The sequence below is a fragment of the Rhipicephalus microplus genome, chromosome 8 (genome assembly GCF_043290135.1).
Source record: "Rhipicephalus microplus isolate Deutch F79 chromosome 8, USDA_Rmic, whole genome shotgun sequence".
In the NCBI taxonomy this organism is placed as follows: domain Eukaryota; kingdom Metazoa; phylum Arthropoda; class Arachnida; order Ixodida; family Ixodidae; genus Rhipicephalus; species Rhipicephalus microplus.
Window position 1 is genome coordinate 63,642,455 of NC_134707.1, and position 14,032 is coordinate 63,656,486.

Here is a 14,032-nt window from a genome sequence, read left to right on the forward strand (position 1 = left end):
GGATTTAGTATGTAGCATATAGAACAACAATTCTTAAACGAAGAATAATTTTCATGCACCTTACTGCACTGACTTTTATTGCTGAAAATCAGTGTCCATTAGGGCTTGCGAACCCTGAAGGCTAAGTGCTTCATGCACTCCATAGTGATTTAAAATGAAGAATGGCCATGCCTTTTTTTATTACAGCATACAGTATTTGCGAACACGGAAACTACAGTTATATTCAAATTCTTAGTATGATTAATTTGAGGTTCCACAAAAGTTGCTTTCATAAGTATACAAAGGCGTATCGCAGTAAGCTCATAGTGTACGTCGCGACAAACAGCTAGCCAATAATATATCTCTAACAAGAATAAAGCTTCTGCTAACGAGAAGACACACCTGATTGATTGATTGATTGATTGATTGACTGATTTATTTGTGGGGTTTAACCTCCCAAAACCACCATATAATTATGAGAGACGCCGCAGGAGCCCTCCACTACGGCGTCTCTCATTTTTTGGCCACGTGAGGCTCTTTAGGAGAAGACAAACGTGCGAGATTTTGCGAGTATAGATTGAAAATTGTGCTATGACATCGTAATGTTCAATATTTGTTTCGGTGATCTTGGTTAGAGGATCACGTACGATGGTCAGGGGAAACGCTGTAGACCTAAATCTGAAAGTTACGATAGCTCGAACTTTGATTTCTCCTCCTTTTTTTCTTCCAACTTCGGAGAAAATTTACGTGGTGCGCTTGGTATGCGCTAAAACATGAATGTGAAAGCCATCTCAAGCCTCTCTCAATTGAAGCACAAGCACCATGGCCAGTTTGCACGACAACTTTCACAAGCTTTTACATTAGCAAGTTTAGTGATTCTTGATTTGGGCAACTTTCGGTCACGTTGCCCAAACGTGATTTTCTTTATTGTATAAAAAATCAGTTGAAAATTTTTTTTTCAGAAGCGAAGCTCAGTTCATATGCGCGGTTTGTACTTGTAAGTTCATGTTCTCTTCCAATAGGCTTTCACTTGTGAGCACAGTACTTTGTGTCTTTCCTGTCCTTTTTGCCTACCTTGGTGCACACTTTTTGATCTCAGAACTTTTCAGAACGCGCGTCTAGCCTCATTAAGGAGCACGAACATGTGATCAATAATTGTGAAAGTCTTCAGTTCCCCGTCGGGCTTAACCCACTGCTAAACGCCGGGGCCACAGGTTTAAGCTTTTGCTGGTTAAACATTTGTACAGTATACGTGGGCGATGATTTTTTGAGACCTTGGTCATTTATTGTACCCAGGTTTGAAGTATTGAAAGCCTTGTTTCAGGCTTTTATTTACTTCATTTCGAGCGTGAATCCGTGAACACGCCAAATGAGATCTTTGGACAGGTGACAACCCAGAGCCTCAAAACGCGATTCCCTTCAAGAATCTCAAACGCTGAGCATCTAGAGCTAGAAAAACGCCGCGTTCTTTGAAAATAACGCACGACGGTACTCACACACATGATCACTAGAGTCTGTCTACCTGGTAAGCTGCAAAAGGAGGTCGCAACCTTCCAAACCACATTCATTTTTCAGGTCTACAGTGGCATTCAATGCGTCAAGTATGTCTGCCGCACAGGTATTGTGGTTGTTCAGCTCGTAGAGTGTTGGTCCACAGATATTTCTGCCAGCTATGGAATCGTTCTGCAAAAAGAGACACACAGAACACTAAATACACCGGGGAAAAAGAAGCAGACGCCAAGCCTGCGCTGCACACAGCACAGTAATATCGTAAGCAAGAACAGTGGCCATATTAGAGCCCGTATGAGCTCCATTGAACAGACATCAGCAAGTAGACGATAGTTATAGCGCGAGAACAAAACGACGACACAGAGACAAGAAGGACACGAAAGACACGAGCGTGTCCGTCTTGTCTCTGTGTCGTCGTTTTTTTCTCGCGCTATAACTATCGTCATGCCATAACAACTAGCCCAAGCTGTCACACAGCAAGTAGAGCTGCGAGGTATCCAGCACGTTAATATTCGTTGTTTCGCCAAAAATGAGACTGTTCATTTCGCCATATTTGATTTTGCTGCGAAGTAGTGAGGTACGCAATGATTGTCTATGCGGTGATTCGTGCACCTACAACACTGCCCACTTTGATGATGCTGTGACTAATGACGAAAAGTTATATGCTGAGGCCTTTGTAATTGGCAGAAAGCTTGAGACGACTTACTCGTCACGCAACTCAGATCGTGTGTTGCATACTGCGATTCTACTCTTCAGCCACGCACTATTACAAATGTTAACATGATTTTTCTATCGACATGATGCGTGAGCAGGTCGTTTTCAGATATTGCGCGGCTCTGTGTGAGCTCACGAACCATGAAGCAATGCACCTTAAATCGGTACTGGTTTGTGCCCTGTTTCTTTTCTGAACATGCGTAATATCGGAGGCGGTACATAGCCACCTAAATTGGCCATTTCTGTGTGGTCAAAAGAGCCTGACGTTCTGTAATAATAATAATAATAATAATAATAATAATAATAATAATAATAATAATAATACTGTTGGTATAATTACACATTTTAGGTGAAGATTTCGATTTATTTCAAGCTCGCGCATACATGATGTACCGGAGACGTCATAGTGGCCGATGGCACCACTAGTGCACCCTTGCGCATGCGCACGAGGTGAGGACGATGACATGCAGCAACCATATTGAGACAAGCCAACCTTTCAGCGCATTGGCGGAACAATGAAGAAGGTAACATTATATTGACTGATACACAAAGTAAGGCCCGGAGGTGACTTAGGTTATAAGTAAGGTTAGCAGGTACCATGTCTTGAGGCCTTGTCGACGCATGTACCGATTGTATGTTTCGGCATTTCGATCAGTACATGCCCACTTAAGAGGTCAGTAATTGAGACGTAGTCGTCATGCAGACAAGTGAGTCGCTCTAAATTAGCAAGAAGGAAAGCTTTACGAAGAGGTTGCGCATCAAGCAGGTGAAAGGAATTTCTGTCTGCTTCATACATGTAGTGCTGTAAATCCTATCAAACCGCCTTGGCTGCCCGTATTAAAGCGTACCTTTCAGTAGCGGTAAGCACCTTTCTAAAGCACGTACTTAAGTGCAAACACGCTTTATAATTGTCATATTTCAACTTCACACTTTCTTTATGTGTGTTGGCTATTTTCTTGATTGATTGATATGTGGGGTTTAACGTCCCAAAACCACTATATGATTATGAGAGACGCCGTAGTGGAGGGCTCCGGAAATTTAGACCACCTGGGGTTCTTTAACGTGTACCCAAATCTGTTGGCTATTTTCTTGGAAAGTAAGTAAAGCCATCTATCTTGTGCGCCAATATGAGGAGACAGGGGCTTGAAACGCGCCTGGCACTGTGATCGTGTCTGGACAAGGAGTGCGGGTTCGTTCAACTGCGCGTTTGTGTGAGTTCGACAGAATGTGTGAGTTCGACGAACGTTAGGATCGGGCCCCGTGCAATGAACTTTAGTACGTGTGTTGCCTCATGAGAATTTTTTTATGCTAGTACTTTTATACTAACCTTTGAAATGCGGTTTTTTTTGTTCAAATAATTTATTTTAAGCAAACTCTCATTTGTGAGTCCCAGGTTTTCAGCATATCAAAAAATAATAAAAGTTTGCGTGGAGGAACCCGAAGAAATATCGAAAGCATTTGAAAAACTATACTTATTTCCAACTCGATTAATAACAAGCTATGCAAGGCTTTTGCTTATTTGAAATATAAAAAAGCCAAATTGGTCTATGATTTTCTTAGCAAAAACACAAATAATGCAGTGTAATTAGTTGAAAATACGCAACCCGTTTTATTCTTTCAAGTTAGAATAGAACTGCCTGCGTAACACATTGAAACTGGCTTTTTGTCCAATCTCTTGCAGCTCATTGTAACGTTGCCCATGTATCGTTCCTTCATGATCTTTTTGGCCACTCAGCTCCGCACTATGTATTTTTGCGTACGACGCACAATGTATTGTGTCGCATCGGCCATTTTTAAAAGAATCGCATCCTTTCTAGCAGCATGAACACATTCAGCAAGCAATTCAATTTTCGTGCATCCCTACAGTTGGACCATCTTCCAGAAAACATTTTAGGTTTAGTGATAACTGCTCGTTTCGTGGAGCCTTAAACGACACCAATGACAAGACTGGTACCTAATTTTCCTGTATAGCCGCGTTCCACATGTATTATTTATTTATTTATTTATTTATTTATTTACTACACACCGACAGCACACCTCATGGCATTATAGTGGAGGGGAAAAGACCAATGAAAATTCACAGCATACAGTGCGGTAGCAAGTTCTAGCAGCATCAAGAAAAAATACATAAATACACACTTAAGAACATCATTACCGTAACACTAGAATGCAACATACCGATTCTATAAAGCATACCTGTGCAAATAATCATAAACAATACAAAATAAGAAGTGTACTAGAATACATAAGCTTATTTAACAAGAAAGTTCATTATAATAACAAAAGCACAAATATATCACAAATACTAAACCATAAAAAATTAAGATACAGCAGCAGTGATCACTAGCAGTAGCATGAGGGACCAGTAATACAGCAAGAATTATTCTACCAGTACAAAAATATGTCATAAGGTGATATAATGTGTTCTTATTCTGGGATATTCTGTATACATTGTATACCTCTTAGCTTGTTTATTCACAGAATGGGTTGTAAAAACAGCTTCCTGGAAGTCAGTTTTAGTGAAGGTTTCCGAAGGCTACCAGCGCCTAGTGTGATTTGGCACGGGCGGCGAGATTGGAGGCACTGAAAGCTTTTTCCACCTCGCGTTGTTTTGCGGGGACTCCGGGATCGCCACACCTTTGACCGAGCCACGATGTCACATGATGACTTTATAACGCGAGGTGACACTACGTGGCGTCGTGATTACGTCATAGTGTGACGTAGCACATAATTGTGATTTTTTAACAGCGGAGCCATTCTAGCTTTGAAGTAACACCACGCGGCACCCAAGAAACTTGGATGCAGTAAGTTCCTGATCACAGGAATCAACTAAGCTCTTAGAGTATTCTCTAAATACACTAGATATAATAACATAGTAATATCTGGGATTCAGCGTCTTAGTAAAAGCACGACATCATCATGAGAGGCACTGTTGTGGAGGGCTTCGGAAATTTCGACCATCAGAGGTTTTTAACATGCACACTAAATGTAAGTACACGAGCCTAAAACATTTTCGCCTCCTTCGAAAATGCAGCCAACCCAGCCGGAAAACATATACACTAGAGAAAACTCCTGCGCTAGTGTCTATGGCAGCAGCAGCGCACCGTGCTTCAGTCAACATGGGAATGATGAGTAGTATACGGGCTTGTCTAATTTTCATTATTTCAGCTCCGTATGGCTCTGTGTGGCTTGAATGCGCTTTGCCGCAAGACGAAGTCCCACCAATGTTGAGCTGTTGCACTTCACCGTCTTAAAGTTTTAGGCTCACAAATTCAAAATGGGTAACGAAGTTAGGAGTGGTTCGTTCTTTTATTTGAAACAAAAGCAAAACAGAGCAATAAACAAAGCCTCAAGCGTGTTTGAAACCGCAAGCACGAAGACTACAGGAAAATTTGCGTACTACCCGTCGTTCGGATGGTGGCTGAACTAACGCAGCACCAGAGTCCTTCCTAGTTAGTTTTAGGAAACTCTATCGGTAAACCCCACAGCCAAGTACAACAGGGGTAACAGAAAGCGATGACAGCGAAGGGAGAGAACGGAGCGCAGGAGATTGATGGGGAGCAGTGGGGAGTGACGTTGGAGCCTAGGAAAAGGAGAGATTTAGGCCTAGAGTGAAACGAGGACTGGTCAGGCAGTGAGCCAGAGAAGAGGAGGGATGCGAGTGCGAAAGAGACTGACAACTGGCCCGAGCACGTGATTAGATTGATTGATATGTGGGGTTTAACGTCCCAAAACCACCACATGATTATGAGAGACGCCGTAGTGGAGGGCTCCGGAAATTTTGACCACCTGGGGTTCTTTAACGCGCACCCAAATCTGAGCACACGGGCCTACAACACTTCCGCCTCCATTGGAACTGCAGGTGCCGCAACCGTGATTCGATCCCGCAACCTGCGGGTCACTAGCCGAGTACCTTAGCCACTATAGAGACCACTGCGGTGGGGCAACGTGATTGGATCCCAGCAGAAATGAGAAGACCGTGAAATATAGCGACAGCTTCGATCATTCTCTTCGCGTTGCGACTAGGATATATATATATATATATATATATATATATATATATATATATATATATATATATATATATATATATATATTCAAATTGTGCTGGAAAGCAATCAAAACCGTAATGTTGGGCATCCTAGAGAAAGATCCTTATAGCAGTGGTGTCTATCTCTTTGCTGCGTGTAGTCGCTTAATCTGATGCTGTCATGCGCTACAGTCATCCAAATTTGAGTGTGTGTATTTCTATGGAACCCCACCAAATGCGGCGCTGCCTAGGACGTAAAAGGACTTGCACTGTAACAAGTGACGCTGCCTTTGTGGTGGCCGGTGGACTAAGTCGAGCGGCGGCGCATGAGCGCGGAGTGCGGGGCATTTGCAGTAAACCACCGCACTCGAAGACGAGTCGCTCTTGCGCTCACCGTTTGCAGCGCGTAACCATGTGTTGTCACATCTGCATACAACTTCATATTCACCGCAGATAGAAAATTCTCATAACACAAGTTTCACGGCGTTTTCCACTCTGCCATCCCATGATTAGACTCGCTGACCGGTAAACATTCCGTAGCGCTAAACAAAATGGACATGATAAAAAAACTTGCCGGTTCCTTTGAGCGGAAACTCTGTTATCCGATGTGGAGAGGAGGGACCACCAATATCGTTTTGCGTAATTGCACGAGCTGTCACACTACTTTGACATGTAGATCCCTACCGTGACGGGGAGTGAATTTTTTTTCAGGTACCACCGAGTAGCCGACGAATACCGGAGTAACACGAGGAGTATATGAAATGTGTACTGAGGCAATTAGGTTACTTTGTTTCTTCACATGGCAGATCGTATTTAAGGCTTATCAGGCCATCGTACTAGAATGACACAAACATATATGCGCCACTTCCAAAAAGCTCACCTCATATTTGATAATTCGATTAAGCTGCAACTTGACCGCCGGTTTCTCCATGTCAGTGAACCAGAAGTTAGCCTGTAGGTGCAGAGAAAAAGCCTCGATAGTAAGAGTCGTCGGCAACCTGCAGGGCGTCAGTTCGATAGTTGAAAATGCAACTTGAACACTGTATAACGAATTTAGTATAGTCGCGGAGGATGCTATGAACAATTATTTTCATTGCAGCTAAAATCTTGATTTGTACATGAACCTGCTTGCTATAGGAAAAAAAAAGAAAGTCGCACCCGCTATTGCTATAACCTGAATAGCAAGTTTGAATCCACTTACAAATTGTATGGCTACATAAGCAGCATTAGTAGCATGTTCATGAGCTCATAACGACAGCGTCCCAGAATACCGAGAGGGATTGCAAAAACATAACGAAAACTTTCGGCAGGCAAGAGGTCGATGAAAGTTCGTATCATCAGGCTTCATGGTGAGGATGAAAATGCAGTTACTGACCAAGTGATCGCAAGGTCACTGACCAACCCGTAGGGCTCCCGAAACGTGCCTGTGTTCTCACCTTGACTTGTTGAGTTGCCACGCCCTCATACTAAATAACTCACGGGCGACTGGTGGCCTATTATGTCACGCCTTTCGTCCCATTGCCAAGAAAGTGATTGCTCTAGCTACTACCAGCCTAATATTATGTCTTAGTTTCCCGTCACTATTAAGCAGAAACCATTATCGAGAAGCTCCACCATGTCCTGTTTTTTAAAAGGCATGAAAATGTGCACAAGAGCAACGTTGCACCAACGTTGACCATGAGCGCAGGTACGCGTCTTTCATGCCAAATTGCTGGAGCACGAGAGAACTGACCTTAGGCGAAATCGCACAATCCATTCATTCGTTTGTCTACATAAATATAGTCTGATTTCATGCTTATAACATATCTAGCGGAGAAAGAAAACCAGCGTGGGAAGCGAAGCCATCGTAATTATGTTTTTTGCTTACTTGTCGGCCGATTTGACCGACATGTTGGTCGGGAAATTGACAACTACCAATATTTAGCACGAAGAGAAGTTTCATACGGGTTCCTCGGGATAGAAAACTTCTCAGTTGAAAAAAAATTGCCCACTGGTTCGGGAAATAAAAACCCGGGATCAACGCCTTTCCTGGGAGCCGTCCTATCAGTCGAGCTAACTAGCGTGCTAGCAATTAGCATGGCGACGGTGAATCAGCACATGGGCATAGAATGCCACAAGTGAGTTCTGCGAAAGCTTAGAAGGTCGCAGAAGTCTTAATTTATAATCCCACTCTCGCTTATTTCGACAACTAGCGGTTGATGTTTTGTGCAGCAATGCTTTTGTGTTTAAGCTAGCAAAAGAAATATAAACCTGGCACCTAGGGCTATAGACTTGACTTTTTGTTTGAGCTTGGATAAAAATTCTGAAAGTACAGTAGGGTGGAAGCTGAACAAAAAAAAACTGGAATAAATGCTTACCAACATAATTGAACAAATTGTTTCACACGCTTATCTGTATTAGTGCTTACTCAATTGTGTTCTTTGTTATTAAAGTTGTCTTGAAAGAAATATGCATTAGTACGTTTATTTGTAACAAACACTCTGTTGTTTGCCAGTATGACGTATCACAAGCTGAGGCGTCCCCCACCGTCCCCCCTAAGTACATAGAAGCACACCATTCTTTCATTTCGTAAGTGCATGACTGCAGACATCACCACATAGCCACAATGTGTTTTGTTTTCAAATGCGATGGCTAGCATACCATGCTGCTCGCCACAACACACTGATCAGTGTTAGTGTATGTTCTCAAAAAAGCTAACTTGAGAGATCACAGCCAAATTTCATCTTAAATGATAATAGAAGGGCAAGTTATGTCCCTTGCTGATTCTTTCTTTCGTTCACTCCAGGATAATACAGAGAAAGAAAAAGGCAAATCGACGTTATTTCAAATAGAAAGGTTCTACATAGGCAAATTTTAAAAGTTAGTATGTAGTTGCACTTGATAGACAATCTAAGAACAGTGCCTACGCTGAAAAACGTTCTCGCTGCTTTACTATCATAGAGCTCTCGAGGCAACTACCTTCATAATAGACGTTTTTATAAATAGGCTTATGAGCATAGTACTCATAACTTGAAAACAATTCACAATGACTGACTATAGGGCTGTACTAATTAATAATTTTTATTAGCTTATTAACTATGGAGATGTATGAATTGAGACATTTAGATAAGTTCATTGCAGTGTTCCAGGAATGCATAAAGGTACGTTGTTCGTAATTTTAATCCCCTCCATTCCTTTCCTTAGCGCCTGTTAAAATGCAAGTTCACAGCCTTGACTGGTTGACGACCTATTGGGCAGATCGTAAGCTCTAAGGCAATTGTGCCTTGCACCTGTAGGACAAAAATTGGCTGACAGATCCGAAAATCCTGCCATGAACTGAGCAGGTTGAAGGAGCAAATGGAAATTGCTTTCTTCTTTTTTATTGAGAAAATTTCCCTGAGAAGCATATGAGCAGAATTGGCAGGATGTTATAGCCATGTGGTCCTCTGCAGGTAAATAATGATATGATTGATTTAAGCATGTTAGCGAAGGTAAGAGTCACTGATTAAATTCAATGACCATGACTTCTACGATCGAAGAACATGTATTGAAATAAGATCTCAATGTAAATAAGAAAGGAAATAGTCATGCCAACCGACTAACGCTAAGAAGCAGCCAAAGTGGTCGATTTCAAATGTTTAACGTGCTCTTCTTGCATGATTCTAAGCCTCTCCTTGACCCGCAGGGCGCGGGTTCGAATCCCGGCTGCGGCGGCTGCATTTCCGATGGAGGCGGAAATGTTGTAGGCCCGTGTGCTCAGATTTGGGTGCACGTTAAAGAACCCCAGGTGGTCTAAATTTCCGGAGCCCTCCACTACGGCGTCTCTCATAATCATAGAGTGGTTTTGGGACGTTAAACCCCACATATCAATCAATCAATTAAGCCTCTCCTTAGCGTACACAGGGTTAAGTCAAACTACGGCCTGTCACCGACCATGCAAAAGAGTCGAAGCTACCGCACCAGAACGTTACAACACCAGAACAAAACTGAATGGCACCCTGGTTGAAGCGAGGACCTTTCATTGCTCGTACTAGGCTCGCACCAAGTCAGGCTAACGGCGCGGTAGCTGTGCGGACTATCTCCGTCTGAGAGCAGTGGCTTGGTGGCTGCTGATCCTCAGCGAATGCGTGACTAGGCGAGGTTAGATCATTTGGCTTGATTATTGACGAGCAAAAGGGTGGAGGGTTTTCCACGCTCACATGGCCTTTTGCCTTGAGGCTCTTGTATCTTGAAGTTTGAGTCCATAAAAATAGACAACTTCAACATAATTGAAGGAAAGTAGCTGTAACACATACGCAATAAAAAAGATATCTTCTCGCAGAACCGAAATAAAGGAAGCTCCTTTTGCCGATCTACAATAATGAATATAACTCTTTTCAAAGACTAACTGGGATTAGTTTTGCAAGGGCTGTCCCGAGATAAAACATTTGGTTAAGGCAACATCCACTTTGAAATAACTGATGAAGATGGACCGAGATATGTAAATTATATGGCTAAAGCACAACTTTTTGGGGGCGCAGAAAAGCTTATTAATTTTTCACTACCAGTGAGCTCCTTAACGTTCCACTAAATATCATTACGCGGCTGCCTTCGCACTCATCCCGCACCGAAATAAAACTGTAATTCCGCGGACCAGGAATTCATGGGATCGTGCTGAAGCTCGACAACCCTATACCTTAGTCACTAAGATACCAATACAGGCAAGAATAACAATATTGTGCCGAAGAAAATGTTCGAAATTAATGTCTCGCAGCTTACCGCATTCATTTCCGTCCCTACATAAGTTACGAGATCCTCAGTTCCATCGAACACGCTCCAGTATGTGGGGCCCGCTACCACGCACACTTCGACAACAAACTCACTGGTACAGTTGCTTATACTTGTTCTCGCTGAAAAATCAAAAGAAAAAAAACTATAATATATTACTGCTTGGCCGGAACATCACAAGTAATTTATCTTAGAAATGTTACATAGAACAACGCTTAAGACTTCTGAATTTCAAGTAAAGGGACAATTGTAAGTAATAGGTTGTACATTATATCAAGGCGGAAAAGAAGTGGTTTTGTCAGCTTGATACTGGTCATATTTATAGAGATACCACATGTAGGTCATGGTGCGCCAATATTTAGAGCAAGAAAGACAACTGAATTTCAACGTCTCGTGTAGAAGAGGTCACCCATCTGTCCGTCCGTCCGTTCATGCATCCATCAGTCCGTCCTTGTGTACATCTATTGGTGCGTCCGTTCGTGCCTTTGTTGGTCCATCCGTCTGTCCGTCTGGACACATGGATGAATGGGCAGACACATGAGCGGATGCACATATGGACCAAGGCACGGACGCTTCGCTCCACTCATCATCATTCACTCCGGGGATATGTTGTGATTTTTTTCTCTGAAAGCGCAACATATTTGCGGCAAAAAGAACTACAGTATGTACTTGCCAGTACTTTTCGTGTTGTCCTTTGTGCACGTATCATTCGTGAAATGTACAGCTGCACCAGGAAAAGAAAAGCAGTTAAAAGAATGAGACAATTTGTTATGTTTTGTTTACTCTGTTAGAGCATGAAGACGTGCACAATGCAAAGCTACGAACTGCAATATTTGGGTTTCAGTTTGATCCTGCTCAAAATTTGATCACTAAATGGCCGACACACGTGAAATAAAATAACAAGCAGCAGTGTATCAAAGCTTGCATTCTCATTGTTACTCTAGCGTAGAACATAATTTTTGAGTATATATAGACCCCACATGCGTCCACAAAGACGAAAAACAATCGTCGACGGCTGCAAGACGAAGTGATGAAAAAATCACGTGATGACACCATACGTCACCAGAATATCCAACGTTATTGTGTCGTAATTGTGACGTCACTGTGACTTTACGAAATGTGACACCATGTAACGACCGCGTACGGTCAAACATGAGCCGATCTCGTGAGCGGTGCTGGAAAACCAGCTCAGGTACAGAAACCTTGAAGTGTGGTGTTGGCCAGAATCAATACAAATGACCGAAAAGATGAAGAACCAAGCCTTTCGCTCTAAGGTTGTTTAGACGAACGCATAAAAACTTATGGGCCATTTTCGCCATCTTGATTAGGTAGAGAAATAGCAGACTTGAGAAATAACAGAATTGATCACCAAACCTTGTTAGAAAAATTGTTTTATTACGGGATTAGAGGCATCGCGCTCGATTTAATAGAAAGCTACCTTAGTGATCGGTACCAGTGTGTGTCTATAAATAGGCAAACATCTATGCCCAAAAAAATCAAACGCGGTGTACCACAGGGAAGCATATTAGGACCTCTTCCATTTAACCTTTATATCAATGATATTGTAAATGTGGATCACTCAATAACGTACATTATTTATGCAGATGATACAAGCTTATTCTTTACGGGAACAAATATAGACGATTTGATAAAAGCAGCTAATAAAACGTTAGTCAATTTTTCGAAATGGTCCTGCCAAAATTCGTTACAGATCAACAGCTCTAAAACCAAGGCCGTTCTTTTCCGTGCGAAAGGAATGACATGTACGTACACACAAAAACTGATGCTAAATAATTTCAATATCGAACTTTCAGAGACTGCCAAAACTTTGGGCGTCATCTTTCATCAACATATGTTCTGGAATTCTCACACTGAACAATTGTGTATTAAGCTAAGAAAAGCGCTTGGCGTGCTGAGAAGGTGTCAGTCGTTTCTACCGCTCCCCCAGAAACTTCTTATCTTTAATACGCTTTTTTGTTCTCATCTACGCTATTGTCAGTTGGTATGGGCTTCTGGAACTGAAACATCAAAACAAAAGTTGTATACACTTCAAAAAAGCGCTTTACGGGCTGTTGCAAATATAGGTTACAGAGAACACACATCCCATTTATTTGTCAAGTTTAAAGTTTTAAAGTTTTGTGTTGCATATGAACATAACTTGTTGTTGTCTTTGAGGTCTGAAATTCGAAAGAATTGCGCAAACCTGAGAGGCTCAGCACACTTACAGCCGAACATTTTGTTGCGTCCGATGCGGAGTTCTGAACACTGGCACATCCCCCGACCGCGAACAAATTACGGACTCCAAATGCTAAAACATTCTGTTCCCCATATACTAAATAAGTTCAAGCTCACAGAACAGCAATTGCGTCTCCTTTCAAGTAGTGATATATTAAACCTGTTTGTATAAGGAGCTATAAACCCAGAAAAATTGCACCCAGTACTTGTAAATGCATGAAATTTTAAGTGTACCCGTTTCTGTTATAGCGTCTTATTTTGGTTGCCTTTTTTTCCAATACTTGTTTGTTTGTAAACACCCAAGTGTGCATCTATTCTGTACTTCATAAACAACCACTAGAATGTTATTTTCTTTTCTTTTTTCTTTCAATCATACGTGAGCACCGTATGGAGTTTGGTGTGCCATTGTTTCTGTGTCCTTGTACAAATGGGAGGTGGGGCTAGTAAGCTGCTATAGCGCAGCTTTTTTCATACTTTCCATGCCACAATTGTTTCTTGTTTGTGTAAATCACGGTGTATCGTGGTGGTGAAATAAATTTCAACTTTCAACTTTCAACACAAGACACGAGATACCTCAGTACACTGCTGAATAGCACTATTGAGTGCGCACGTCTGATTGAACCATCAGCTACATACACGTAAGCCCATATCTATTTTCAGGCACTTACAATAAGTAACAATGGTCACTGCCAGGGTAATCCTCGCGCTATGGCATGAACCTTTTCATAATTCTTTAGATGCAGAGCTACCGAAACCTTGTGCAAAGTCTTACTACTTTTTGTTGTTGATAAGGTGGTCTTGAAAGACCTCTATTGTGAA

General features: G+C 42.0%; 1 protein-coding gene across 4 annotated transcripts in view; it reads right to left on the reverse strand.

The window, feature by feature from the left end:
• The window catches only part of LOC119187299 (venom metalloproteinase antarease TserMP_A-like), a 121,612-nt gene that overhangs the window by 88,774 nt on the left and 18,806 nt on the right, over positions 1–14,032 (reverse strand). For 2 of the 4 annotated variants that reach the window (XM_075872014.1, XM_075872013.1), the window contains exons 5-8: positions 11,652–11,702; positions 10,970–11,100; positions 7,113–7,184; positions 1,502–1,662 (exon numbers count right to left, since the gene is read on the reverse strand). In XM_075872014.1, coding sequence (XP_075728129.1) covers positions 1,502–1,662; positions 7,113–7,184; positions 10,970–11,100; positions 11,652–11,702 — 415 coding nt within the window. The remainder of the gene's footprint in view (positions 1–1,501; positions 1,663–7,112; positions 7,185–10,969; positions 11,101–11,651; positions 11,703–14,032) is intronic. The other 2 variants (XM_075872015.1, XM_075872016.1) reach the window with 2 other exon arrangements.